This window comes from Epinephelus moara, chromosome 9, assembly GCF_006386435.1.
Source record: "Epinephelus moara isolate mb chromosome 9, YSFRI_EMoa_1.0, whole genome shotgun sequence".
NCBI classification, from domain to species: domain Eukaryota; kingdom Metazoa; phylum Chordata; class Actinopteri; order Perciformes; family Serranidae; genus Epinephelus; species Epinephelus moara.
The window spans coordinates 17,365,869-17,388,767 of record NC_065514.1 but is presented as its reverse complement, the minus strand read 5'-3'; the positions used below and the strand labels follow the sequence as shown (position 1 = coordinate 17,388,767).

The following is a 22,899-nucleotide window of genomic DNA, read 5'->3' as shown; positions in this document are numbered from 1 at the left end:
CTCTAGGACCGCGGTACTATTTTAGTAACGGTATACCGTGCAACACTAGTTTGGCTCTTTGCAGACTGACCGCTAGCCCAGCACCTGCTATTGTGTGCTCTAGGGCTATATCGGGATATGAGATTTTGGTCATATCGCCCAGCCCTAATGTGTGCTTTTATCCAGACATTCAGGAGGTTTTTACCATGAGTTGAATTATCTGCACAGGTCTCTTCCTCTCCAAAACAAACACACCTGGTGATTTAAACTGTTAAAAATACTGAATAAAGCAGAATAAAATAAAATAAAAATCTGTGTTTTTCCAACACTATTGGCGGAAACAAGAAAATCAAATGGCCCTGTCTTGAGCCAGTTTGTAGAAGCATGCCAATGCAACATGACCTGCTCCCTGTGTAGATATACGTGTTACTCTAAGGTAACAAAACCCAGACGATTCTTATTTCAGGTGATTTTACACTAAAGAAAACATAATCATTATATTATGTTCCTTTTCTGCCAATATATCCCCCAACAAACTGTTCCTTTAGGAAAATGTAAAACGGAGTAAATAAATGTTTTTCAATTATGATATTGCTAAATTAACTTCTTAACTCATTTCATAATCGGCCAACTGGAAGGGAGCCTAAAGTGACTCGAATTTCCATCAGTGTTCTCTATGCTGATTTAGTTACTTGAAAGTTGAAGCCACTTTTTCACACAGACACATGCCAAATAGGACTCGTGATATAACAGTATACTGTACTGTATGTACTGTAGTGTAGATCTCTAAGGTGACATTTTGTCATCACTGTTCTACAGCCAATTCCTGATTTTGGCAGATCAAGAACACCAAACACACAAAAAAAATCCAAAGACACTTGGCACTTAAACACACCATCACACGTACAAACTGACTGTCTCTGCTGTTGACTCTGACCCTGTCCATCTGTCTCCCTATGACCGTGGGTCTTTCTTCAACTTTGTGATGCTCTCTCTTTCTGTGAGTATGTCTTCCAATTTGGAGTGTGCGTCTCAGTCCGAATGTGTGTCAGCTGGTACAAATGTTAATGCGAGGAGCGTGTCTTAAGTGTTTCTTGAAGGCTTTGAATACGAGTATCAACACACACTGTTTGCATGTGCTGTTTGTCTATGTCTGAGTATCTGTGGTTTTGTGTTTTTTCTCCACCTCCATCTTCAGTGTTTCAGAGTGTGATGAAAGATAAATGAACTGTTGATGACAGTCTAATGGTGTGGTTGATGCTTCATTCTTCCTCTTTCCTGAGGGAAAGGTATTGTTCTCTGGAGGAGCAACATTAATCTTCAATCTTACTTGTCATTTTCTCCTTTTTCATGCTCTCTTTTCTTGTTCTCTCTTTTCAAACTGCTATTTCACCCTGGATACCTACAGTTTTTCTTTACAAAATCTCTGAACAACAAGTTGACTGATACTGGATTTTTGCGGCCGATACCAAAGCAGATATCAGGAGTTCTAAAAACAATCCTCCATTGATGTATCAGCCAATAATCATTTTAAGTTTGGTGTCTGATGAAAATATGAATAACATACACTTGAGGAATTTCGACAAGAACATGTGAAATGATTATCAATTGAGGGATTAAAAACTGCGTCACATCACCTGGCCACAGATCAAAGAAACACTGACAGCTCAGAGCTAACAAACACCTGCCTCTCGTTAGGTCTGTCAGTTAAGTGGTAAAGACATCAAACAAAGCCAAGAAAATGTCTATAAAATAGCAAAAAGAAAATAACAAAATATATATTTTATCTCCATAAACGGCAAGCTTGAGGAGCTTACTTTTCATCTCCCTCTGCTAGAGTCCATACTGCCTATTTACAGCAGTTAAAGCATTAGGAACAATATCTCAGATGAACCACAAGAGGGCGCAACATGCTATCGGACGCAAAAATTGTCCGATAGTATTAAACAAGAGAATGTATGTCAGGTGCTGCTTTCTGCTTTTTATTGTGTAACTTATGGTGGTTTAATATGAATCAGTTCTTCAGTGGTTCTGTAGTCATTTTGGTTTTTCGAAAATATTTTTACTGCAGACTTCTGACTTGTCATAGCAAGAAAATACAGAAGCTCTAACAGGCAAATGAGAAAAAGCATTCTACTGATCCATTGTCTAAGTCTGATTATTTTATCTCCTGTGTTATGACTTAAGACAGATGGAAAAAAGATTTTGCCAGGATAATCTTTTTAAGTGCCTTAAAATTAATCCGTGAAACAGGTGGGGAAAAGACTTTTGCCAGTTAAAAAAAAAAAAGAAGACGTTTTTTCAGGATAAGTTCTCAAAGTTTTTGTTGTTGTGATACTTATTTTGGCCACAAGAGGCTAACGTGCACCATTACCACTGTTTGATCAGGACTAAAAGCATTCATGTTTTCTTCCAGGTAAGTTTTATACACAAGGAACATGTTAGGGGTGTGACAGAGTGACATGTACCGATTATACTTGAATATACTGGATGTTCCATGTGTTATATATGCATTGACTATATCGTGAATATGGAGTATAAACTGTCACATCGTTTTTAAGACAACGGCATGAGACTTGCTTTGGCATTTCTTTTGCTCACTCCCTCTCACAGACACAAAAACAGAATAAGACTCACAAACATGATACGCCACACCCACACCTAAGCCCACACCCACACCTATCCAGATTACTCTCTCTCTCAAATTTTGTGACAACGAAACACCAGTGCAACTTATTATATTATATGTGAACTAGAGAGCTGTTAGCTCACAGTTAATAGGTCCTCAAGCTCAACAGCGGTGCAGTAATGGTGTAACTCTCTGCTTTGTAACTGCTAATATCTGTCAACAGGAAGCTTGGACAGATGTTAGCGTTCATCGAACGGAATTCTGAAGTGCAAAGCAAAGACATCAACACTTCTGGGCCGAGACGAGCTGAGTGCTTTAGAGTGAAAGCACCAATGGTTTCACTTTGATTTATGTCATTATAACACTATTTGTTATATAATGTGCACAAGTGTTCAATTAACTCTAGACACAATCTGATACAATGTCAAACAGTGCATTGGCTATACTACTCCAAAGACAGATTGCAAAAGATTTACTCTGATGTTTCCCCCCTAGTAAGTGTAAAGAGGCAATGGGACATTAACACATTCTCTTTGGACATGTTGGACATTATTTGTGTATTTGAATGTCTCTTTAATGCCTTTGAGAAGAACTGGGAACCTAACCCACCCTTTGCTGTCCTAAATGCCACAAGTGTGTTACCTTTGGCAGACAAGTATGAAACTCAGGCCAATTTATTTGGTATGGTTGCAGGAAGGAAGCTTATTCTACTTATGTGGAAATCAGACTTTGCACCAACATTTGATTGTGGATAAGAGAGCTGGTGAATGTATTGTACTAAGAAAGGCTAAGATTCTTTAATAAGAATAAGATTCAAATATTTGTCAGAATTTGGAGTCCTGTACTGGAGTATCTCAACAGTGGTGAATCTTAATGGTCTAACTGAGTAGCAGTGTGTCCTCTATTGCTGTGTATATATATTTCATTTTACTAGTAATGTTGAAGTCCTAGGACTTGTTTTTTGTTTTTCCACCTGTGAGGATATTTGTGATATTAGTAAATTATTACAATGATATACTGAGTGTTTTTTATACTGAAAATCTAAAATAAAGGTTAAAGAAACATTCTTGTACAGTAGCTACTGTATTAAATGCTATTGTAATTGTAGTTACTAGTTTAATCGTCTACAGTAGTTTAGAGGAAATTTCAAGATATCAAAATATATAGTGTGTGTCGCTAGATAGCCTAAATATATTAGGATACATGTATAGGCCATATCCCCCAGCCCTTGTATAATGTGTTAGCAAGTTATGTAACAATACTGTTATGTCTTCTTTTCATGTACCTTTGTTTAAATGTTTGACAGATAATTTTTTAAGCAAGATTATCCTGGAAAAACCTTTGTTTTCATCTGTTCTTGAGTCATAATCACAGGAGAGAAAAGCATTTAGTTCAGGCTTAGAAGATGGATCACCATGTTTTCACCCTCACTTGCCTCTCGGGGCTTCCGTATAAAAGCAATGGTGTAATTAATAAAGTTAACGATCACCCCACTCCATGTAAGTGTAAACCAGGTCAGTGAGCTTTGACAATGTCATCAGTTACACCTGTTTTCTTGTTGTGACAAATGAAAAACTCTGCTGTTAATAAGTTGTCCTCGCTCCTCATGCTGATCATTGTTGGTTGTATTAGATGTAGGAGTTTGACACCACAGTAATGAATCCCCCTCAAGGTGTTAGCTTACTTGAATGACAAGCTATCGTGCTAATGAGTGCATCTGCCTCATCATTATTTAGAAGTCTTTAGAGCAGATGTGGAATCATGTCGGTCACCCGAAAATACCCACTGACCCTTTTTTCTCAAACATTCAGATTACCAATATTATGCTTTATTACACTGTGTTCCTAATGAGTTCTTTGATCTTTATTCATTCTGCTCATGATACAGTTATATTTAAATATTTTGAGTGATGTAACTCATCAAAGTACTATTCAGTCAATCGTTTATTTTAAACATTAACATAGTGTGTAATATACATTATGATAACCTGTCAAAGAAGCACGATTCGATGGTATGCAAACACCTTCCCTTCTTAGAATAGTCGCCCTCTGATCCCAGTTTGGTTTTCGCAGCTCTCCTTGTTAGCTGATGCCAGACATCCTGCTGCCACACTCACTATCACTCACTCTTTTTTCTCCGTCAGCCAGCTGTCTCTTCTTTTTTCTCTTCCATCTGTCATTTTCTTATGTCACCACCATTATTAACAACTCCATCATGTTTCCTCTCCTACGCACTCACCTCTCTCCACTTCCTGGACATGTCCTTCCTTCACTCCCAGATTTTCTCTTTCTGTGTCACCTTTCTTGCCTCCCACCCAGCACTTCTGCCTACACCCTATTATCTCGAGTCTTTCTGCTCACAGGTGTGTGATATTTTCTTCTAGGCGGAGACCTGCAGACCTCCTGTAATACCTTGGATGAAGGAGGCCTTGATGACAGTATGGACTGGGAGGAGGAGAGGGAGATGGAGAGGCTTGCCTGTGAAGCGGACGACTTTGTACCTCCCAAGATCATGGTAAGCAATCAGTTAACCAATTCAGTATGTAACTTAAATTAGGCAGATTTATAAGGAAACACATTTAAAAAGAATGGTCAAGATATCTTGACTTTTAATTTGACTAAGTACAGATCAAGTCTCTCAAACACTTCCCACAATGCAACTCACCAGAAGGGCTGTCCCACAAACCATATCAGTCAGGACCACTTTAGTCAAAGAAAACTTTACTTCCATTTGCAGTATTATAATTGGCGGTATGGCTCTGTTCTGGGGCCTCTCTGCCTTTCCTAGACCTACTCAGAAAGCCTAAGGCAGAGAGAGTGCACCTCTCTGCCTGCCACGCACAAACAAGCAAAGCCTGAGAGCAAACCTCCCTGCCCTTCCATTTGCTGACATGGAAGGCCATAAGGCAGAGAGAGCACACCTCTCTGCCCTTCCACGGGCAAACAAGGAAAGCCTGAGGCAGAGTGAGCAAACATCCCTGCCCTTCCATGCGCCTACATGGAAAGCCTAAGAGAGAGCAGCAAAGACCCCCCGGGAACAGAGCAGCGCAGCATCAATGACAAACAGAAATGACGTTGATAACTCAGACACAGCATGTAAAGGAGGAGCTGGGGTGGAGGCGGGTTGCAAAGCAGCTTGCAGAGGAAGCAGCAACAGTAGGCAGGCCAGAGCAGTTTAAATAGGCCACCCTGAATGAGATTTGCCAATTGGTTGCATAGAAAGGAATCATGTGATCTATCAGCTGACTCCTTTCCATCAATCAGCTGCTCCATCAGTTGATTGGGCTGTTTGAGATCAGCGGATGTAGCTGGGATGTGAGCTGAGCTTGACATCATGTCCTGCCTGAACTGCTCAATTTTTGGAGCTTCAAAGCTTCAATGATAATTGTCCACAACCATTCGAAGCTTCAGGACTGCAGTGGACGGATCACGTTCATATACGCTAATAAATCACCCGAAATTGACACAACTTTAGTAGGATGTAGCGCTTTCAGTGAGTCATTAATAACTCTGACAGTCGCGTGTTAGGCCACATCACTAGATGCAAAGCAAGCACTTCACTACAGTTGCCAGCCGCGGATAACTGTCTGCACATCGTCTCATCTGTTCCCTGTAAGACATCCAATTAATTAGCTTGAAGCAGGGGTCAGTGACTGCAATGAGGACGCTGGCCTCCTCCATGTCTGACACTTGTAGCATCATTTCAGTTTCCTCCACCAGTTTATATGTGAAAAAGCAATCAAAAAATAAAGTATCTGAATAGTGATTCAGACATCGATTACCATGGCAACAATTGAAGCTCTGAAGCATTGGGGTCAGCCCTGCTCACTAGCATCTTTTGTTAGACCCTTCCTGCCTGTTGAATGTTAATCGCTGCATCTGAAATCACACATGCAGTACATACACAATATGTGTACTACGGTTCAACATACTTCAGTGTAAATTAATAGTAGTATGTGTCATCTTTGCGAGTCTAGACGCACAGAGCTGCAATTATATAACTTCCAGAGAGCCTCCTTAATAGGTGGAGGAGCATCACCATGATAACCAGTGCCAACCTGCACTCAAATGGCCATTTGAAAATAATTTCAAAAAAAATATTACGCCAAGCAAAGTGAAATATTATACCTACACTTAAATTGAAGGGTTACTGGCATTAGAAATCTGACTTGGTCACTGTCCACCAAATCTTTTGTAAATGTTCTCATCAACCGCATTGCATTGCAGGATATTTATACCTGCGTAGTGTCCAGTGTTTGCATACTGTATTATGTCACAGCAAATAGTATGAAGTTCACGTACTATTGGTTTCATACTAAGGTTTTAGACATACTCAAAAATCTCACATAATATACTACCTCCACACCCACCAAATTGTATTTAGAGTTGGGTATCACAACTTGATACTTTTAAGGTATCAACCAAAATATCCCAGTACCAAGTACTATGGAAACTTCTCCAGTCAAATGACACCTACATTCAATCCTTTTTACACCCAGAACTAGAAAAAAAGGAGTCTATTTGTAGGTTTTGCAGGCAGCCAGTCACCACAAGTGACCTTTGCAATGTGTGACTGGCCCATAACCGCAGCAGCTGCAACCCATAAAGCCTGTGGTGTGGTGGAGTTGAGCGTGGTGTATTCAATGGAGTTGGCAGCTCAGTGTGCCAAGATGCCACCAAAGTTTCAAAAGACAGATATGCTACACTACTGTGGTGTCTGGTGGGGTTTTGTGCAACTGGATGCTGCTATTCATCTGATGACGGATGAAGCAGAAAAAGGACAATCTAATGAGGTACTCTATTGGTAACATTATATGACTCTAAGGGTACTGGTATTGTTATTTTTCAAATGATACACAGTCCTATTTGTGATGCAGGCTTTCTGCTAAATGACTGTAGTCCTGAAACCCGAGCAGGAGTTTGGAGACTTTAGAAAGTCACCACAAATATACAACTGTTGTCACAGGCTGAATACTGCTCATAATGAGCGAACTGAACTTGTGAAATTGGCGTAGTGTCCCTTAAAAAAATGTAAGCTCTTGGGTTGTTGCAGCTAAAAATGATCCCGAGTAAATGAGGCTCAGTAAAAATTGTGGTTTTAGGAAATGGCTACGCTAGGATTACACACTGATGGCAGATCTAGGTTAAAATTAGCTTATTTTGAGGTACATTTATATGCAGGTGCAGTATCTTAAATGTACCTAATGTATTCTCTACCATCTCGCTTTGAATATTATATAGAGCTGTACATTCCCTGCAGGCATGAGAGTGTAATGGAGTTTGCTCTTTTCCTCTCTCCTCTCATTTCCTCTGACCATCTCTTCCTTCTGCCCCCACTTTGCTCCATTTTCTCCATCCTCCATCTTTCTTCTCCTTCTCCTTCTTCTCCCGTTTCTCCTTCACCTTTAGCTGATCTCATCTAAGGTCCCGAAGGCAGAGTACGTTCCCACTATAATCCGCAGGGATGACCCCTCCATCATCCCCATCCTCTATGTGAGTCCAACACACTCGGATATTGACATGTGCATCACAATACATAATCATACCAAGCATACGAGATGTTTCTTTAGAGGGTGTACAGTGTCAGTAAAGTGTTGCAGTTTTAAATGACTATGTTTTATGCGAACGTCTTTTCCGTAGGACCATGAACATGCAACTTTTGATGATATTTTGGGTGAGTAAACATTCTTGTTTGCGTTAGTATCTGTCTTTTTCACATGTTTTGTACCCAGCTGGCCACCAACGTTGTTAAACATTGGTTGAATTTAGGTTGTGCTATTGGGTGACCAAAGTTCAGTGCCAAGATAACATCTAATGACAACATTAATTTAATGTAGAATACTGCAGACTGATGACGTTGATAATTTTTTGGTTTTTAAGTTAAGTCCAAATGTCTCGTGTCAGCATCATCTTGTGTAGAATAACTTTATTTAGTCGTAGGGTATGAAGAGCAAAACCCAATGTCTGCAAACTGTCATGTGAACATCCACACAATGTGAAATTGTACCATTGTAAGACATTTGAAATATCTTTAACTCGACTGTTACTTCAACCAAAATTTGCCCTCTGTCCAACATAAGACTCCAAGGTCTTAACTACATCATATTGACGCCCGGTGCCAGCTGGGTAGTTACCATAAAACTTCAATTAATAGCCCAGGCTATTATTTGCCTAAATCACTGAAATGAACAGTCCTATATTTGGGACAGGCCTTTAATTCCTTTCACACAAAACTGTTGCTCAGCAAAAATCAGGAAATACAATCAAATTATTTATTTAAACCAGTATGAATATTACTTGTGTAAAGGTTAGGCTTCAGATTTCATATTAATCATAAATCATTCATTGGAGAGTTACGACATTCAAGGATACTCACAATACTCACAGCTTGGACTCATTTTCATGAAAACCCCATTGATTATTTCTATCTGAGGACCCTTATGGGTTAAAGGAATATGAAAAACTTATAGGGTAATCGAAAACTGGACACATAATTTTAAAAGGTGGCCAACAACCCGTTTTTCTTTTTTTTTTACTAAAAATGTATTCGTTTTTACGAAAACAACAAAGCAGAAAAAAACAACAACAACAGGCAGGGGCGTCACAGGCAAAGGCGTAATGCCCAATATTGAGAAAACAGAAAATAAGAACAAGCAAGGCTACGCTGCAGTGCCACTGACAACGGGCCCTTCTTTTCCGTGACCATCCCTCAAGACCACAAAGGTCCCCATGATCCCCAGCTTTGACCCCTGGAAATCCAGGGCACTTCCAGGGAGGGAGAAATCTTCCAGATATCCATGAGCCACCATCCATCCCGCATGTCCCAACACCAAGGGGGACAAAAGCCAACGACCTGGTTTTATACATTCAAAGAACTTCTATTAAAAACGTGAACTGCTTGGCAACCAGACCAGGCGTTTGTCAAAATGTGTAGCCATGCCGGGCTAGTAAAAGGGACTGGGCATTCAATTGAAGCTTTGCGGTATATATTTGATTAAAATTTCATTCACATAATTGACTACAGTGAATAAAATACTATAGAAAGAAGAATATTCCCAAAATATGTCAGAACGGAGGATACAAATATAAAATATGATCAGGATATTTGCAAATGATTTTGTGGCAAGAGGTAATATGTAATACTAGCGTCCAGCTAATGGAAGTTAAACAAGTTAACACTACTTAAACAAGTACAGAGACTATAAAATATAGAGCCACAGATACATTTATATACAGATAGAAACATTTATATGACATCCTGTCTAGAAAATCAGTCACCTTTAGTCTTGAGCCTGGACTGTGCCTCAGTCTGCCCGAGGCTCGAGTCTGAACTCTGGCTCAAACTGTGGGAGGTAAAGGTCAGGTAAAAAGCTCCAGGCTAAACCTTACCTGCAATCAAGTCTCTTAAAACAAGCTTAAACATAGCTTATCAGCTCTGTTCATTTGCAACCAATTAGAATCCTGCATAATTGCTTAAATACTATTTTTAAAACTGGTTTCTGCATTCAGAAAATGATAGTCTTGCTCATCAGAGAAGCACTTGCTGTAAATGGTCCCTGGAGCCTCCCAAGATGATAATGAACTCTGCATTGAATACAGCTCTCACAGTTAGTGAGAGGATGTCGATGAATAATTCAAACGTATAGATTTCAGGTTTCCATTTTACCATTGTTCATTGACCGGTTTTATTTTTGCAGTGACATTTCCTGCTGCTTTAAGTACACACAGTTGAATCCAATTTAAACAACGTCTTCCATTAGTTTCTCTGCTGTCTATTATTACACCTGTACTTGAACTCACCCCCCCGGAGATTTCTTTTGTGTTCGTTGTTCACAGTTCTCCCTCTCTCACTACATTGTTACGTGTCTCTTTTCGTATTCTCTTCTCTCTCGGTCCCTGTCGTTCACATCAATCCAACCCTTTTTTTCTCCCTCTGTCACAGAGGAAATAGAGAAGAAGCTCACAGCTTACAGGAGAGGAAGCAAGTTCTGGAGGATGCTCATCTTTTGTCAGGTGAGGAACAAGGAGACAGAATAAATGTGATACTGTATTTCCTTTAAAACTGGGATATACATAAAGGTTTATGTGTTCATGCACTGCATATGGAACTCCCCGAGTAACCAGCTAGAGTGTTTTGAGTACCTCCCTTTGGGATCTAATCTCTCGAGATCTTAATTAAAGAGGAGCAAATTAGCAGGAGTGATGGTAGTAATGTGTTCAACTCCTCTGTGTTTTTCTTAGGGAGGCCCCGGTCATCTGTATTTACTGAAGAATAAAGTGGCAACTTTCGCTAAGGTGGAAAAGGAGGAGGACATGAGCCAGTAAGTTATCACTGCTTCCATCTCCTGATGAAAATTAGTTAATTTCTCTATGGCCTCCTGTTGACAATTCACATTTCCCATGTCTTATAAAGCATTGACATGTGATGATGCTTTACGAGACATGGAAACATGACTGAGAGCCATTAGCCAGCTGTGAAAAGAGAAGCACTGGGGAAGTATTTCATCATTAAAATACCGTAGCTGCACTTTTATTGAGCCTTTTATTCCACCAATAAACAGAAAAAGAATCCCTCCTGTGAAAATCTCAACCAAAAGAGGCTGGCTTACTCCCAAAGAAACCTTTATTTCATTTTAGAGATCCTGGCACAAATTTGTCACGTAAATGCTCCTTACTCTATTCTTAGAGTATGAATACCGTTTCTGTGAGTGCTCTCTGACTTAATTTCAATCAAAGATGTTCCACTGAGACGAATCAACATTTGCTCACGTTTGTTTGTCATTTATGAGCACATCTACAACTAAGAGAGGGGCATCTTTGCATAGGTGATGTTTTCTTGTTTCAGAGATTTAAAACCCCACAGCTTACCTCCTGTTTTATAAGGATATTCTTATTACAGTTGCTTCAGTGCAAAAGCAGTTAACCAATAAAGCGTGACGAGTGCTTGGCGCAGGCTTATCCTTTTAAAAGTTACATTTTGTGTATTTAATTTCACGGGAACTGAACATTCAGAAGGAAAAAAATCCAGCCTGTGTAACTGTAGCCTTTGTCTGTGTTCAGATTCTGGAGGAGGCTTAGTCGCTTCATGAGTAAAATCAACCCAGAACCCAACCTCATCCACATAATGGGATGCTACGTCCTGGGCAACCCCAATGGAGAGAAGGTACAGTGCAAGCACACACACACACACGAACAACAGAAATTATGAAAAGCTCATCTTTAACACCACTAAAGTTTCACGCCAGAGTACATATTAAAAATGTGCATATTTAATTCAGAACAGAAAAGATGCCAACAGTTGGTGTCACTCAAGCACAGAGTATTTCACAGAAGGTACGATTATCTCAAGATTAATGTGTCAGCTGTTGCCTGCTTTTGCTCCAGTGACCAGGTTATGCTCATTATTATGTAGTGGATATAATGAAACGTGTTGTTGTTTCAACGAAAATTATATCATGATATTTTAAGGCTATATCTTGACACACGATATATATCATGATATTTTAAAATGTCCTCAAAAGCACTTCCTTAATGCTCAGACTGGGAGACAAAAGCCAACATAATGTTTCTGACCAAATACGCTCTCTGATGTGATGAAGTTGTAGGGACGACTAAGTGGGTTAAAGCAAGCGTTCAATCAAATAAAAAGGTCTGTTAAGTTGATAAATTTAAATATTTCAGCCTTTAAAACAAGGGGGAAAAAACACCATTTATGCCATATCACGATACGACGATATCCAACATCTAAGACGATACATAGTCTCATATCTCGATAACGATATAATATCTTCATATTGCACAGCCCTACCGTTAACATGTGGTCAGGTATAGGCAAAAAACCACTTGGTTATGATTGGGAAAAGACCACGCTTTGGCTTAAAATACCTGCTTTTGGGGCACAATCGCAGCAGGAAAAGGAGCGATGTCTGTGTAAAAAAACAACAGCTTTTCGTGGTATTATCATCACCAACTGGCAGAGGTGGACAGAGTACACAACTTCACTATTTGAGTAAAAGAACAGATACTCCTTGTCAAATATTACGCCAATACAAGTAAAAGTAGCTTAGTCAAAATATTACTTAAGTAAAAGTACTTCTCAGGAAATACAGGAAAGGAAAGTAGCTTTCTCATGTCATTCTGACACAATTCTGCTACAGAAATGTTTATAGCTCAAAAATAAACAAATAAAGGCAAGAAGCCTCAGAACACAAACTCAGCTGCATTCATCAACAAATGAAATTGCTTCATATTGTCAAGAAGACAAATTTCACCCCCCAACTGCCTATTTTTCTCACAAAAACCCAAATTTCCTTTTCTTGTAGTTACATTTGAACACATCATGAAGTATACACTGCAAAAACTCAAAATCTTACCTAGAATATTTGTCTTTTTTCTAGTCAAAATGTCTCATTTCCGGGGCGTCGGTGGCTTAGTGGTAGAGCAGGCGCCCCATGTACAAGGCTGTTGCTGCAGCGGCCCGGGTTCGACTCCAGCCTGTGGCCCTTTGCTGCATGTCACTCCCTCTCTCTCTCCCCTCTTCACACTTGTCTGTCCTATCAATTAAAGGCTAAAAAATGCCTCAAAAAAAATATCAAAAAAAATGTCTCATTTCTAGTCAAAACAAATCTCATTACAATTAAAATAGGACACATCACCTAAAAAGTAACTTGTTTCGAGCAAATTTTCACTTGAAACAAGCAGAAAACTTTGCCAGTGGAGCAAGATTTTTTTTGCTTGTAATAAGAAAAAAAAACTTGCTACGAATCATTCTTCGTATCAGAAACCTCGAATGTGGACCTGAGATACGGCCATGGATGCTCGGGGCCGGGGGAGTTTCTCCGTCTGTTTCTTCCTCCATCGCTGCTGAAGCCATCGACAGCGCTATCACATGATGTGGATGTGAACCGCCAAAGTTAAGTTTCGTTTTAAGCATGATGTAGTACAGCTAAGGCAATACAGCTAAGACAAACCATACACGAATCAGCAGAAACAGTTTATTTTCTTTGGTATCAGAATTTAGCCAAAAAAAAAGAAAAAAAAGAAAAGAAAATAGAGAGTAATAAGTACAATATTTGTCCTTCAAATGTAGTGGAGTAAAAGTAAAAGTATCCCCCAAAAATAATACTCAAGTAAAGTACAGATACTTAAAAAATTTACTTAAGTACAGTACTCAAGTAAATTTACTTCATTACTGTCCACCACTGCCAACTGGTCACTACAAAACACCCAGGTTTGGAGCCTGAACAGCCAATGGAAACACAGCAATGACTCGCTAAAACACCAGTTTTGTCATATATTGGTCCCGAAAAAAAGGTCTAGAGCCTGGGAGCCCTCTCACCTAGGCGTCACCATCCACCATCCCCTCCACCTTCCAATGACAAAGTCAGCTCATATATTACATCACTATTTTTTTTTACAAAAAACTGTCCTTTAGTTCAGATACACACAGTTATTTAACAAGGCACGCACCAAAATTCAAAACCACATCAGTCCGATAAACAGTAATATATCGAGCGATGCAAGAATGGAATTACACATATTACGCAACAAAATAATATATGTGGTTTTTAAAAATTGCTAAAGAAAAATTGCTGCAGAGCATTACTTAAAAATGAACTTTACTAATTAATAGTATTCTTTGGTGTGTAAATGTTTCATGGGCATTCTACTGAACTGTATCTGATATTTATCTATTAGATTATGATGGATTCAGTTGAAGTCAATTTACCTAGTGTCTTTCTGTGTAAACTGTGTCAAATGTTAGTGTTTCTTTTACAATGGATGTGCATTATGATGTGTTATTTTGTGCCTTGTGTTGTGTAGTGTGAATGTATGTTTTGTATTGTCACTATGCAACTGTGTGGACCCCAAGAAGACACAGCTAAGTGGGATCTCAATAAACAAACAAACAAACTTTAGAAACATTGATATGTATCATATGTAACGTGCAAATGCAACGTATTCGTGATTTACAGAAACGTATAATGCCAACATTTTTCCTGGCGAATGGGCTGTGGTATCAGGGCTGAAAAAGTCAGATCGGTGAATCCTCAATGGAGGCCACAAGGACAATAAATGCTCAGCTTTGGATGCTTGTGTTTTCGCTGAGGAAGTTGAAGACAGGCCCGTTAATCTTCTCCTCTTCAGTAACACACACAGCTCCACTGCAAACTTTCGTCACTGTTACCACAGTGCGTGAAAGAGCGTACTCTAAACTTGATTACTTAGGCCATTGATGATTGCACGACAGTAATGACATATTTAGTGGTGAGACGAGGCTTAGTCGCTCTACAACACAATTACTGTGGAGTACACAGGCAGATAATGTACACTGAGTACGGAGTGTTGAAATCTGATGCAGAACTATGAATCAATTCCTGGGACCATCGCACGCTGCGATTCAAGCGCACGCCAATTCATTCATAACAAGGTCTCTGCTGATTTAAATGCTCAAAACCTAATATTTATGTGCCACACAAGCTGAGTCAATAACTCAAGATGCCCAAGATAAATAGATGTATTGTTCCCTGTCTCTTATTATTAAAGCGAACACTTCTTCTCACTCCCTCCTGCCCAATTCTCTCTGTGTCCTCCCCGCTCATTTCTCCGTTTGTTGCCGTCTGCTTTCATATTTATGCTCACTGAGTCTGTTAGTCTGATAATCACCATATTATCCTCCTGACTGTCGCAGTTTCTCCCTCTCTCCTGCTCTCATCCTCCACATGTGTGACTATTATCTCACTCTCGTGTGATGCTACTGGATACAGCTGAAGAGCACACACGCTGAGTGATACTGCACCTCTCTCTACCTGACATGAAACAAACAATAAGACATAACCACATACAAAAAAAAAAAAAAAAAAAAATCAAAGCACACTGACACGCACAAACAAGTTCGCCGACACACTCGCATACACACACACACACTGATGCACAACATAGCTAGCGGTGTTTGTCTGACCTAACTGTCTGTTCCAGTCACGTCTGCCAAAATGCTTTGTTATATAAAGTGGATCTCTCTGGGGTTGATGGACAGGCTGGCAGTCTGCAGAACAGACTGCACATCAGTGATATCTCCACCCCTACAGACAAACACAGACACAGTTGTTTCAACAAAGCTTGAGTCCAAAACAACAAAAATGGTGTGCCTCTCTTTTTTCAAGGCTTAGTCCCGAGATCCCAAAGTGATATTTTCACACTGGTGACTCATCGACTGTAGACTTCAGTCAGAAAATACAATTAATGAGATTTTCCTTGTGTACACTTTTTAGGATGTAGAAATTTTGCCGGCTACGACCTTTCTATGAATGCTTTTCATCAAACCTACCCTCCACTGGCAAATACACTGCATGGCCAAAAGTATTTGGACACTTGAACAGCACACACAGTATATTATATGCTGCAACAGCAGCCTCCACTCTTCTGGAAAGTCTTTACACAAGATTTTGGAACCTGGCTGCGAGGCTTTGCATTCAACCACAGGAGCATTAGTGAGGTCGGCCACTGATGTAAATAATAGTCATTACAGCATTACAGTTCATCCCAAAGGGGTTTGATGTAGCTGAGGTCAGGGCTCTCTGGATAATTCAGCTCCCACTAAAAACCTGCTGAACAATGAACACTGGATAAATTTTAACTGGGAAAAGTTTCAACTGGTTGTAATGTGTAATCCTCACCACTAGATGCCACTAAATCCCCCTAAATCTTACACACTGAACCTTTAAATATATAAATATTATTTAAAACAATAAGTTTGATTGAATTATGTTATCAATCTTAGAGCTGGGTCAGTTTCAAGTTTTGCCGTCCAGTCCGTAGTACGAGCTTGAAACTGGTTTGATTTTATGCAAACTGGCTGAACCAGCATTTGTCATAACAACATGTTCTGACAAATTAACCCTATGGGCCCGAACGACACATAGCGCGTCCAAATTCACACCTGTTCTTCTCTATTGATTTTCTCCGCGACCGTAGTCCAATGTTTTCACAGCGAAAAAAAATGATAAAGTTACACTAAAATTATGTATAACAGAGCTTTCATACAGCTCTGCACACACATTACTCTTGGATGGATTACTTGCGAATGCAGGCTCGCACAGAAATGCCACGCATATCACTGTGCTGTCATCCCATCACGCTATAAATCCACATCAATTGTCTACAAAATAAAAACCTGACGAATTTCTTTACAATCCATTATACAGATCTTGTTATCAGTCACTTCATATAGTGAGGAATATCGTATCTTACCACGTCTTAGGCTTGCGTGTGTTTCTCCCTGTCTATCCACATTTGTAGTCCGGCTTTCAAGATGCAAATATCTCCATATTGTCCAGTTGACACTCCATCAAACTTTGTATGACAAGACCAGCCACTTCACCTTTGCGCACCCAGACAACTGTAGCCTAATTATGCATGCATGACAGGGCCGTAGTCACCATATACATTGAGGGGGACATGTGTCCCCCCCAATGCCCAAAATGCCCCCCCAATATATAACTGAAACTGAAAAACAACAACAAACTTTGTTTACTGCAAACAAAGTGGCAAATATTATCTTGGAGGACATCATTGCACTTGGTTGACTATTTTCCTATTATTTTAAATGTAAATATTTGGCTATCATGTCCGCCTGCCACAAACCACATGTTTTGGACAGCTGTGAAGTGACAGAATGTCCCAGCATCATGGTTCTTATATTGCCAGATTCCAGAGAGTCTCCCCTCTTCATATATGGCAGAATATGTCTTCTTCCAACTTGCTAAGGTGAGATACATGTAAAAATGTAAGGATTTAGTCACACGGATTTGTTTTTTTCATTGATATAAAAATTTATATAAAATACAGGCACATAGAAGGACATGGAATGATGGCAAATCTGGTTAGCCCAGATTGTCCTGAAAAAAAAAACAAGATATAGCATGTGTATGTAGCCTTTATAATGACTGTGATATGAGCTTAAAAGTAAAGGGAGTAAAAATACCCCAAAACGCCTAGGGCCCATAGGGTTAAAAGTGCAACGTGCGCTGATGGCACCACGGCACTAAATCCAACATGTATTGCATAAACAATGTGACAATGGACTAACAGACTAATGGAGCCACTAGTGTCTGACCGGCTGTGAGCCAAGGCCGGTGTGGGCAACATAACGGAGGTCACATTTTAGGAGATGAGAGGGGCAGAGCGGCACACAGTGTTTGTTTACACTGAAGTTCATGTGTTTTGGTGATGAGAGGAGACATGGCAAGTAAACAAAAAATGCACCAATATGGCAACATCTTGGATTTTAAGCCAACATGTATGCCCTAAATAACCGCAAGCAACACAGCACTGGACAACCTCTAGCTCACGCAGTAGAGTGTGATCCCCATATAGGCTGAGTCCTCCACATCTGCCTGGGTACAGCACTGCTACTGTGAGCTCGACTCTTATCGGATGGAGCGTTCCTATTTATATCTGTTGCTTGCTTTGCTGATTCATGAAGTTAAGATGAGGAATTCTCTACAGGATACCTTTATATTTCACTACAAAAACCTTAATAAGGTAGAGGCTGGCTGGAGAAAGACCACCAGGGAGCTGTAAGTTTCTGGTGAGCTAAATGACCCTCATTAATAACAAACTAGGCTACTTGCTGTTGGCTATATTGTTATATCCATTAAATATCACAATATAAATCATGTGTTTTCCGTTGAAAAAAGTAATGTAACAAAACAGGAAGGTAGCAAGTGTGCTACTCACTCATCTTTGAAGTGGTTACGTCTTCAGTCTGACGTCAAACAAACAGCTAATATTGATGTGGTTTGTTTACATGTTGTAGACCTAACAGAAGTGCGTATTTATTGGATTCAATGTGGACAGAGATACGCGATGCAACGTGATAGTCTGACACTCATTTGCTTTTAGGACACGGCATTGTTATACTCCACTCGTGACTGGTGACACCTGGTATAATTCTGTATACCAGTCCAGTCTGGTGTTTGGCTTAATATCAAACCGGATTATGATTTTTCATACCGTCCCACCCTACTTAGTAAATTGTGCTAGTATGAGGGCAGCATTATGTTCACTGGCATCTTTGAGTTGAACAGACTCTAATGCACATTGTCACTGCCAAGGAGGGCCGGCCGGCCTGCCTCATGCACCTCCCTCGCTACGTGATGTGGTGGCCTGGCCAACCGCCCCAAACCCAGGCCCGCGGGAGAAGGGGGCCCGGAAGCCACCGGCCCTCCCTCTTCCCTATAATGTTTATACATACTATATAACGTTTTATACACAATAATAGATGGATTAGCAACCCTTTTACTTCTGACGATAAATAGCTTCCATCCTAGACTTGTATGGCTTTTTAAATTGTTTTATTTAAGGTGTACAAAAAAAAAAGAGAGAAGACGATACCGCGATATCATACCGTCACCGCATCCCCCCCAAAATAATACCGTGATATTGATTTTAGGCCATACCGCCCAGCCCTGCTGCCAAGCTTATTACCATTTAAGTCAGTTTCACTCAAATTACTTATCATCCAGGTCATGGTAATCGTAAGTGCTATATCGTAGGCAACTGGACTTGCTTGTGTTTCTTGAAGACATTTCGCCTCTCATCCAAGAAGCTTCTTCAATTTAGAACTGGAGAAGCCTCTTGGATGAGAGGTGAAACGTCTTCAAGAAACGCAAGCAAGTCCAGTTGCCTACGATATAGCACTTATGACTCAGATTACTTAGTTTTAATCTTTTGAGGGTAATCACTTGCCTCAAATGGTTTAACTACAATCAGCGTATCCAGGTGTACAGTGTGAGGCCATGTTCAGACAACATGGGAGCAGTTCAGATTGGATTCAGATGATTGCCACTGTGATAACTTTCCAGAGATGTAAAATCCTGGTATATTTAAACTGCTGTCCAGTTTTTAAGCAGCTGATAAGCCTTCAAACCAATGGATCTACGACTCAAATGTGACTCTCTGGGTCCCAATTCACTCACTTGTGCCTGAATCAACACGCCCACACCAACACTGCAGGTCTCAAACTATGAAAAAACACCCCATAAAAATACACTTAAGTATGTGTCTGCACACTTTTGACCATAAAGAGCATTTTCCTTTAAGGCTCCAGTGTGTAGGTTTTAATGGCATCTAGTGGTAAATCTTCTCCTATTAGAGACATGTAAAGCTGCAGCCATATTCTGTTTAAAGCCTACAGGAAACTCCCACCATCAGCACAAAACAAACCCAACAACATGACACTTTGAACCCTGCTACATCATGCTGTTACAGTGAAAAAATATGAGGCCAAGCGTGGCAATAATCCACTTTATAAATTTACTTTATTCATAATACATGAAGACAGGAGATGTGCCCTACTTCTAACCTTAACCGCCTCTCTTAACATTTTCTTTGGGGCTTCCACTTCCAGACGAAGCGAAGGGGGCTGATTGTGTGGGTATGGAGAGCGAATCATGTAGCTGGTGAGCAGGTCACTCACATAGTTGCTCCAGCTGCAGCCACACCTACAACTACACCGGCTAACGCAAAAATGCTAATGGCCCTATCTAGAGCCAGTGTTAAATTTGTACATTATGGGCTACTGTAGGACGACATGGTCCGTATGTAGATATAGAATGCTCATTTTAAAGGTAACAAAAACCCAACAATTCTTAGTCTCAGGTGATTATAAACTAATGAAAATGAGTTTTAGATATCATTTCTGCCAGTAGATGCCCCTAAATCTTACACACTGGACCTTTAACTGTTGATTTTTGTTGTTGTTGTTGTTGTTTACTGTCTTCACAAAAACATAACCTCCACACAGAGACAGTCCATCATAAACAGAGCATTTCACTCCAAGCCAGCCTCTGTTTGCCAAAGTTTAAATGGAGTCAGTCTGGGTCCCCGTTCAATCAATTTTTAAACAGTAACTTTAAAAGCTGCCAAATGCTGCACTCCTCCAGACAGCATAAAACAAAAAAACTTGCAAACACACAACAGTAGCCGACAGGACTTAAATTAATAACATCCAGGAAGTCATTTCAAATATCAAAGCAACACGCTGAGCTAAAGCTTCCTGACTGCAGATCTGAAATCATGCCATACATACAAAGTGACTCAGGTCACAAACTGCAGCTTCATACGCACACTCACTCTCTGATGCACGTTCACACGCTGCATATGAATATGTGAGGTTGTGCTTGGGGGAGCGTCAATCTTATATATCTTAAATTTAGGCTCATAAATATTGACATGCAGCCTGCAGTCATGATCGAGTGACTTCATCAGAGAGGTAAATTAAACCACCCCCTCTCCATTTGAAAGTAAAAACACAATGCTTAATTCATGAGTCATAAAATCACTCAGCAAATATCAAAGGGGTCTGGCTTGTTAAGCACAACAAAAGCTGATTTTGAAATGATAATGTTCTCTCTGTGTTGTCTTGTTCTGGGGTTGTTTTATAGATATGAAAGTCATGTCATATAAGGACAGAAAATCCGATGTGTTTCTCTCAGTTTTGAATTTTCCAGGAGCTGCATATACATGAAAGTGAATGTGACAGAAAAGATAGGTGACAAGGCCAAATTACTTGGCTGAAAAAACTGCTCTGTGATTACTGGATAAACCAAGTTATAACTCTGCTGTGCGAAATGTGGAGCAGGCTGCACTTCAATCACAAAGACCTCAGCACTTAGATATAATAGTTGCTCTGAAGCACAGTTGGGGGATGCAGGAATGAAAACAAAGGCTGGGAATGGAGAACAGCAGGTGAGGAGGTCAGAGCGGCAGTGACCCAGTTTCCAGCCAGATATTTTCAAGCACGTTTCGGTCAGCACAAAATCTGCGTCAGCCTCGGCAGCGACAGCCACTGAGTTCGTAAGATGCCGCACAGGACAGAGAGAAAACTATCTTGCAACACATTATTTGAAATTTGTTATTTGCCTCCAGCTCTCTCTGCACCACAGACGAACCACGTTGTCTCCCCAACCAGCCTCTCTCCTCCACATCTGGCACGTAGCCATCTTCTTTTATCTTTTTCAAAGGACTGCAAACACAAGGAATGAAAGCTGCTTTTTCTTCGCCACCTCCATTTTATCATCATAAAGTGAAAAACAAAGGCGCGTTTGGCCTTTGATATCTCTGACAGAGGGGTATCAAAATCCCCCCCGTGACTAAATTGGAGCAAGAAATTAGGGGGCTTCAATTTTTAATGTGCACGGCACCGCGTCAGTGACACAAGACGCTGCGGGAGAGATGACGGAAAAACCTAAAATCTCTGTACTGCTCCAATTAAGCTGTCATTACGTAATTAGGGCTGCAATTAATGATTATTTTTACTACTGATAAATCCGTCATTCTGTTCTTTTGATTAATCAAACAATGGTTAAGTCTAAAAATCACCATCAAAAATCTAAAGCGGTGTCTTAAAAGTGCTTTTTTTGGGTCCAAAACCACAAAGACTTCCATCTACAGTGACACAATGCTGAGACAAATCTGAAAATTCTCACATTTCAGAAGCTGAAACCAAATGCTTCACATTTTTGGTTGATGGATGACTGTGTGTGTGTCATCCATTAATTTTCTAATGGGCTAATCATTCAGCGCAAAATCTCAAATGTGGAATGAGGAGGAAAAAAAACACTTGCGAGACTAAAAATACAAGCTATCAGCTGGCATCTCAAATCTCTCATTTTCAGATAAGTTCGCTGATTTTAATCTTCTCTCTCTTAATTTCCTGAACATGGGAATGACTACTAAACCTTTGACAAGCTCGTTTCATGAAAGAGCAGAGAGGTTATATGAAGACAAGCACCTTTGCAACTTGTACGCTCACCTCATTTCCTGTCCTCTTTGTTCACTGCTCAGGAAGAATGCACATACGCCTTTTTGTCAGTAATAAGCTGGATTCATTGCCGTTGTTGTGTGTGTGTGTGTGTGTCTTTATGTGTGTGTTGTGGTGTCTAAAGATGCAGACTCCCCTGCTGCGAGTGTATCCAAGTGCAGTAGGATTAATTGGTGTTTGCTTTCTTATCTCGGCCCAACAGCTGTTCCAGAAACTGAAGAATCTGATGAGGCCTTATTCTGTCGAGTTTGAGTCGCCGCTGGAGCTGTCTGCGCAGGGTGGGTCGGAACAAACACACCCGAACATGCAGATCACACGGACACACACGTGCATAGTGATTCACACAGAGAAATAAAACGTTTTTCTTGGCCTATAGCTTGATTGTTCTGAAGTCTCGCAATTGTTGTTGATGTTGTCAGACACTTATAATCAAATCTGAGCCTGTCAGTAGCCAGTATTGAGCGTCA

General features: G+C 40.2%; 1 protein-coding gene across 1 annotated transcript in view; it reads left to right on the top strand.

Moving 5' to 3' along the window:
• nsmfa (NMDA receptor synaptonuclear signaling and neuronal migration factor a) overlaps window positions 1-22,899 on the top strand; it is a 69,695-nt gene that overhangs the window by 44,109 nt on the left and 2,687 nt on the right. Inside the window, exons 7-13 of the mRNA XM_050053203.1 lie at window positions 4,992-5,122; window positions 8,017-8,100; window positions 8,248-8,281; window positions 10,550-10,620; window positions 10,849-10,928; window positions 11,668-11,770; window positions 22,635-22,710. Of these exons, the coding sequence (XP_049909160.1) occupies window positions 4,992-5,122; window positions 8,017-8,100; window positions 8,248-8,281; window positions 10,550-10,620; window positions 10,849-10,928; window positions 11,668-11,770; window positions 22,635-22,710 (579 nt within the window). The remainder of the gene's footprint in view (window positions 1-4,991; window positions 5,123-8,016; window positions 8,101-8,247; window positions 8,282-10,549; window positions 10,621-10,848; window positions 10,929-11,667; window positions 11,771-22,634; window positions 22,711-22,899) is intronic.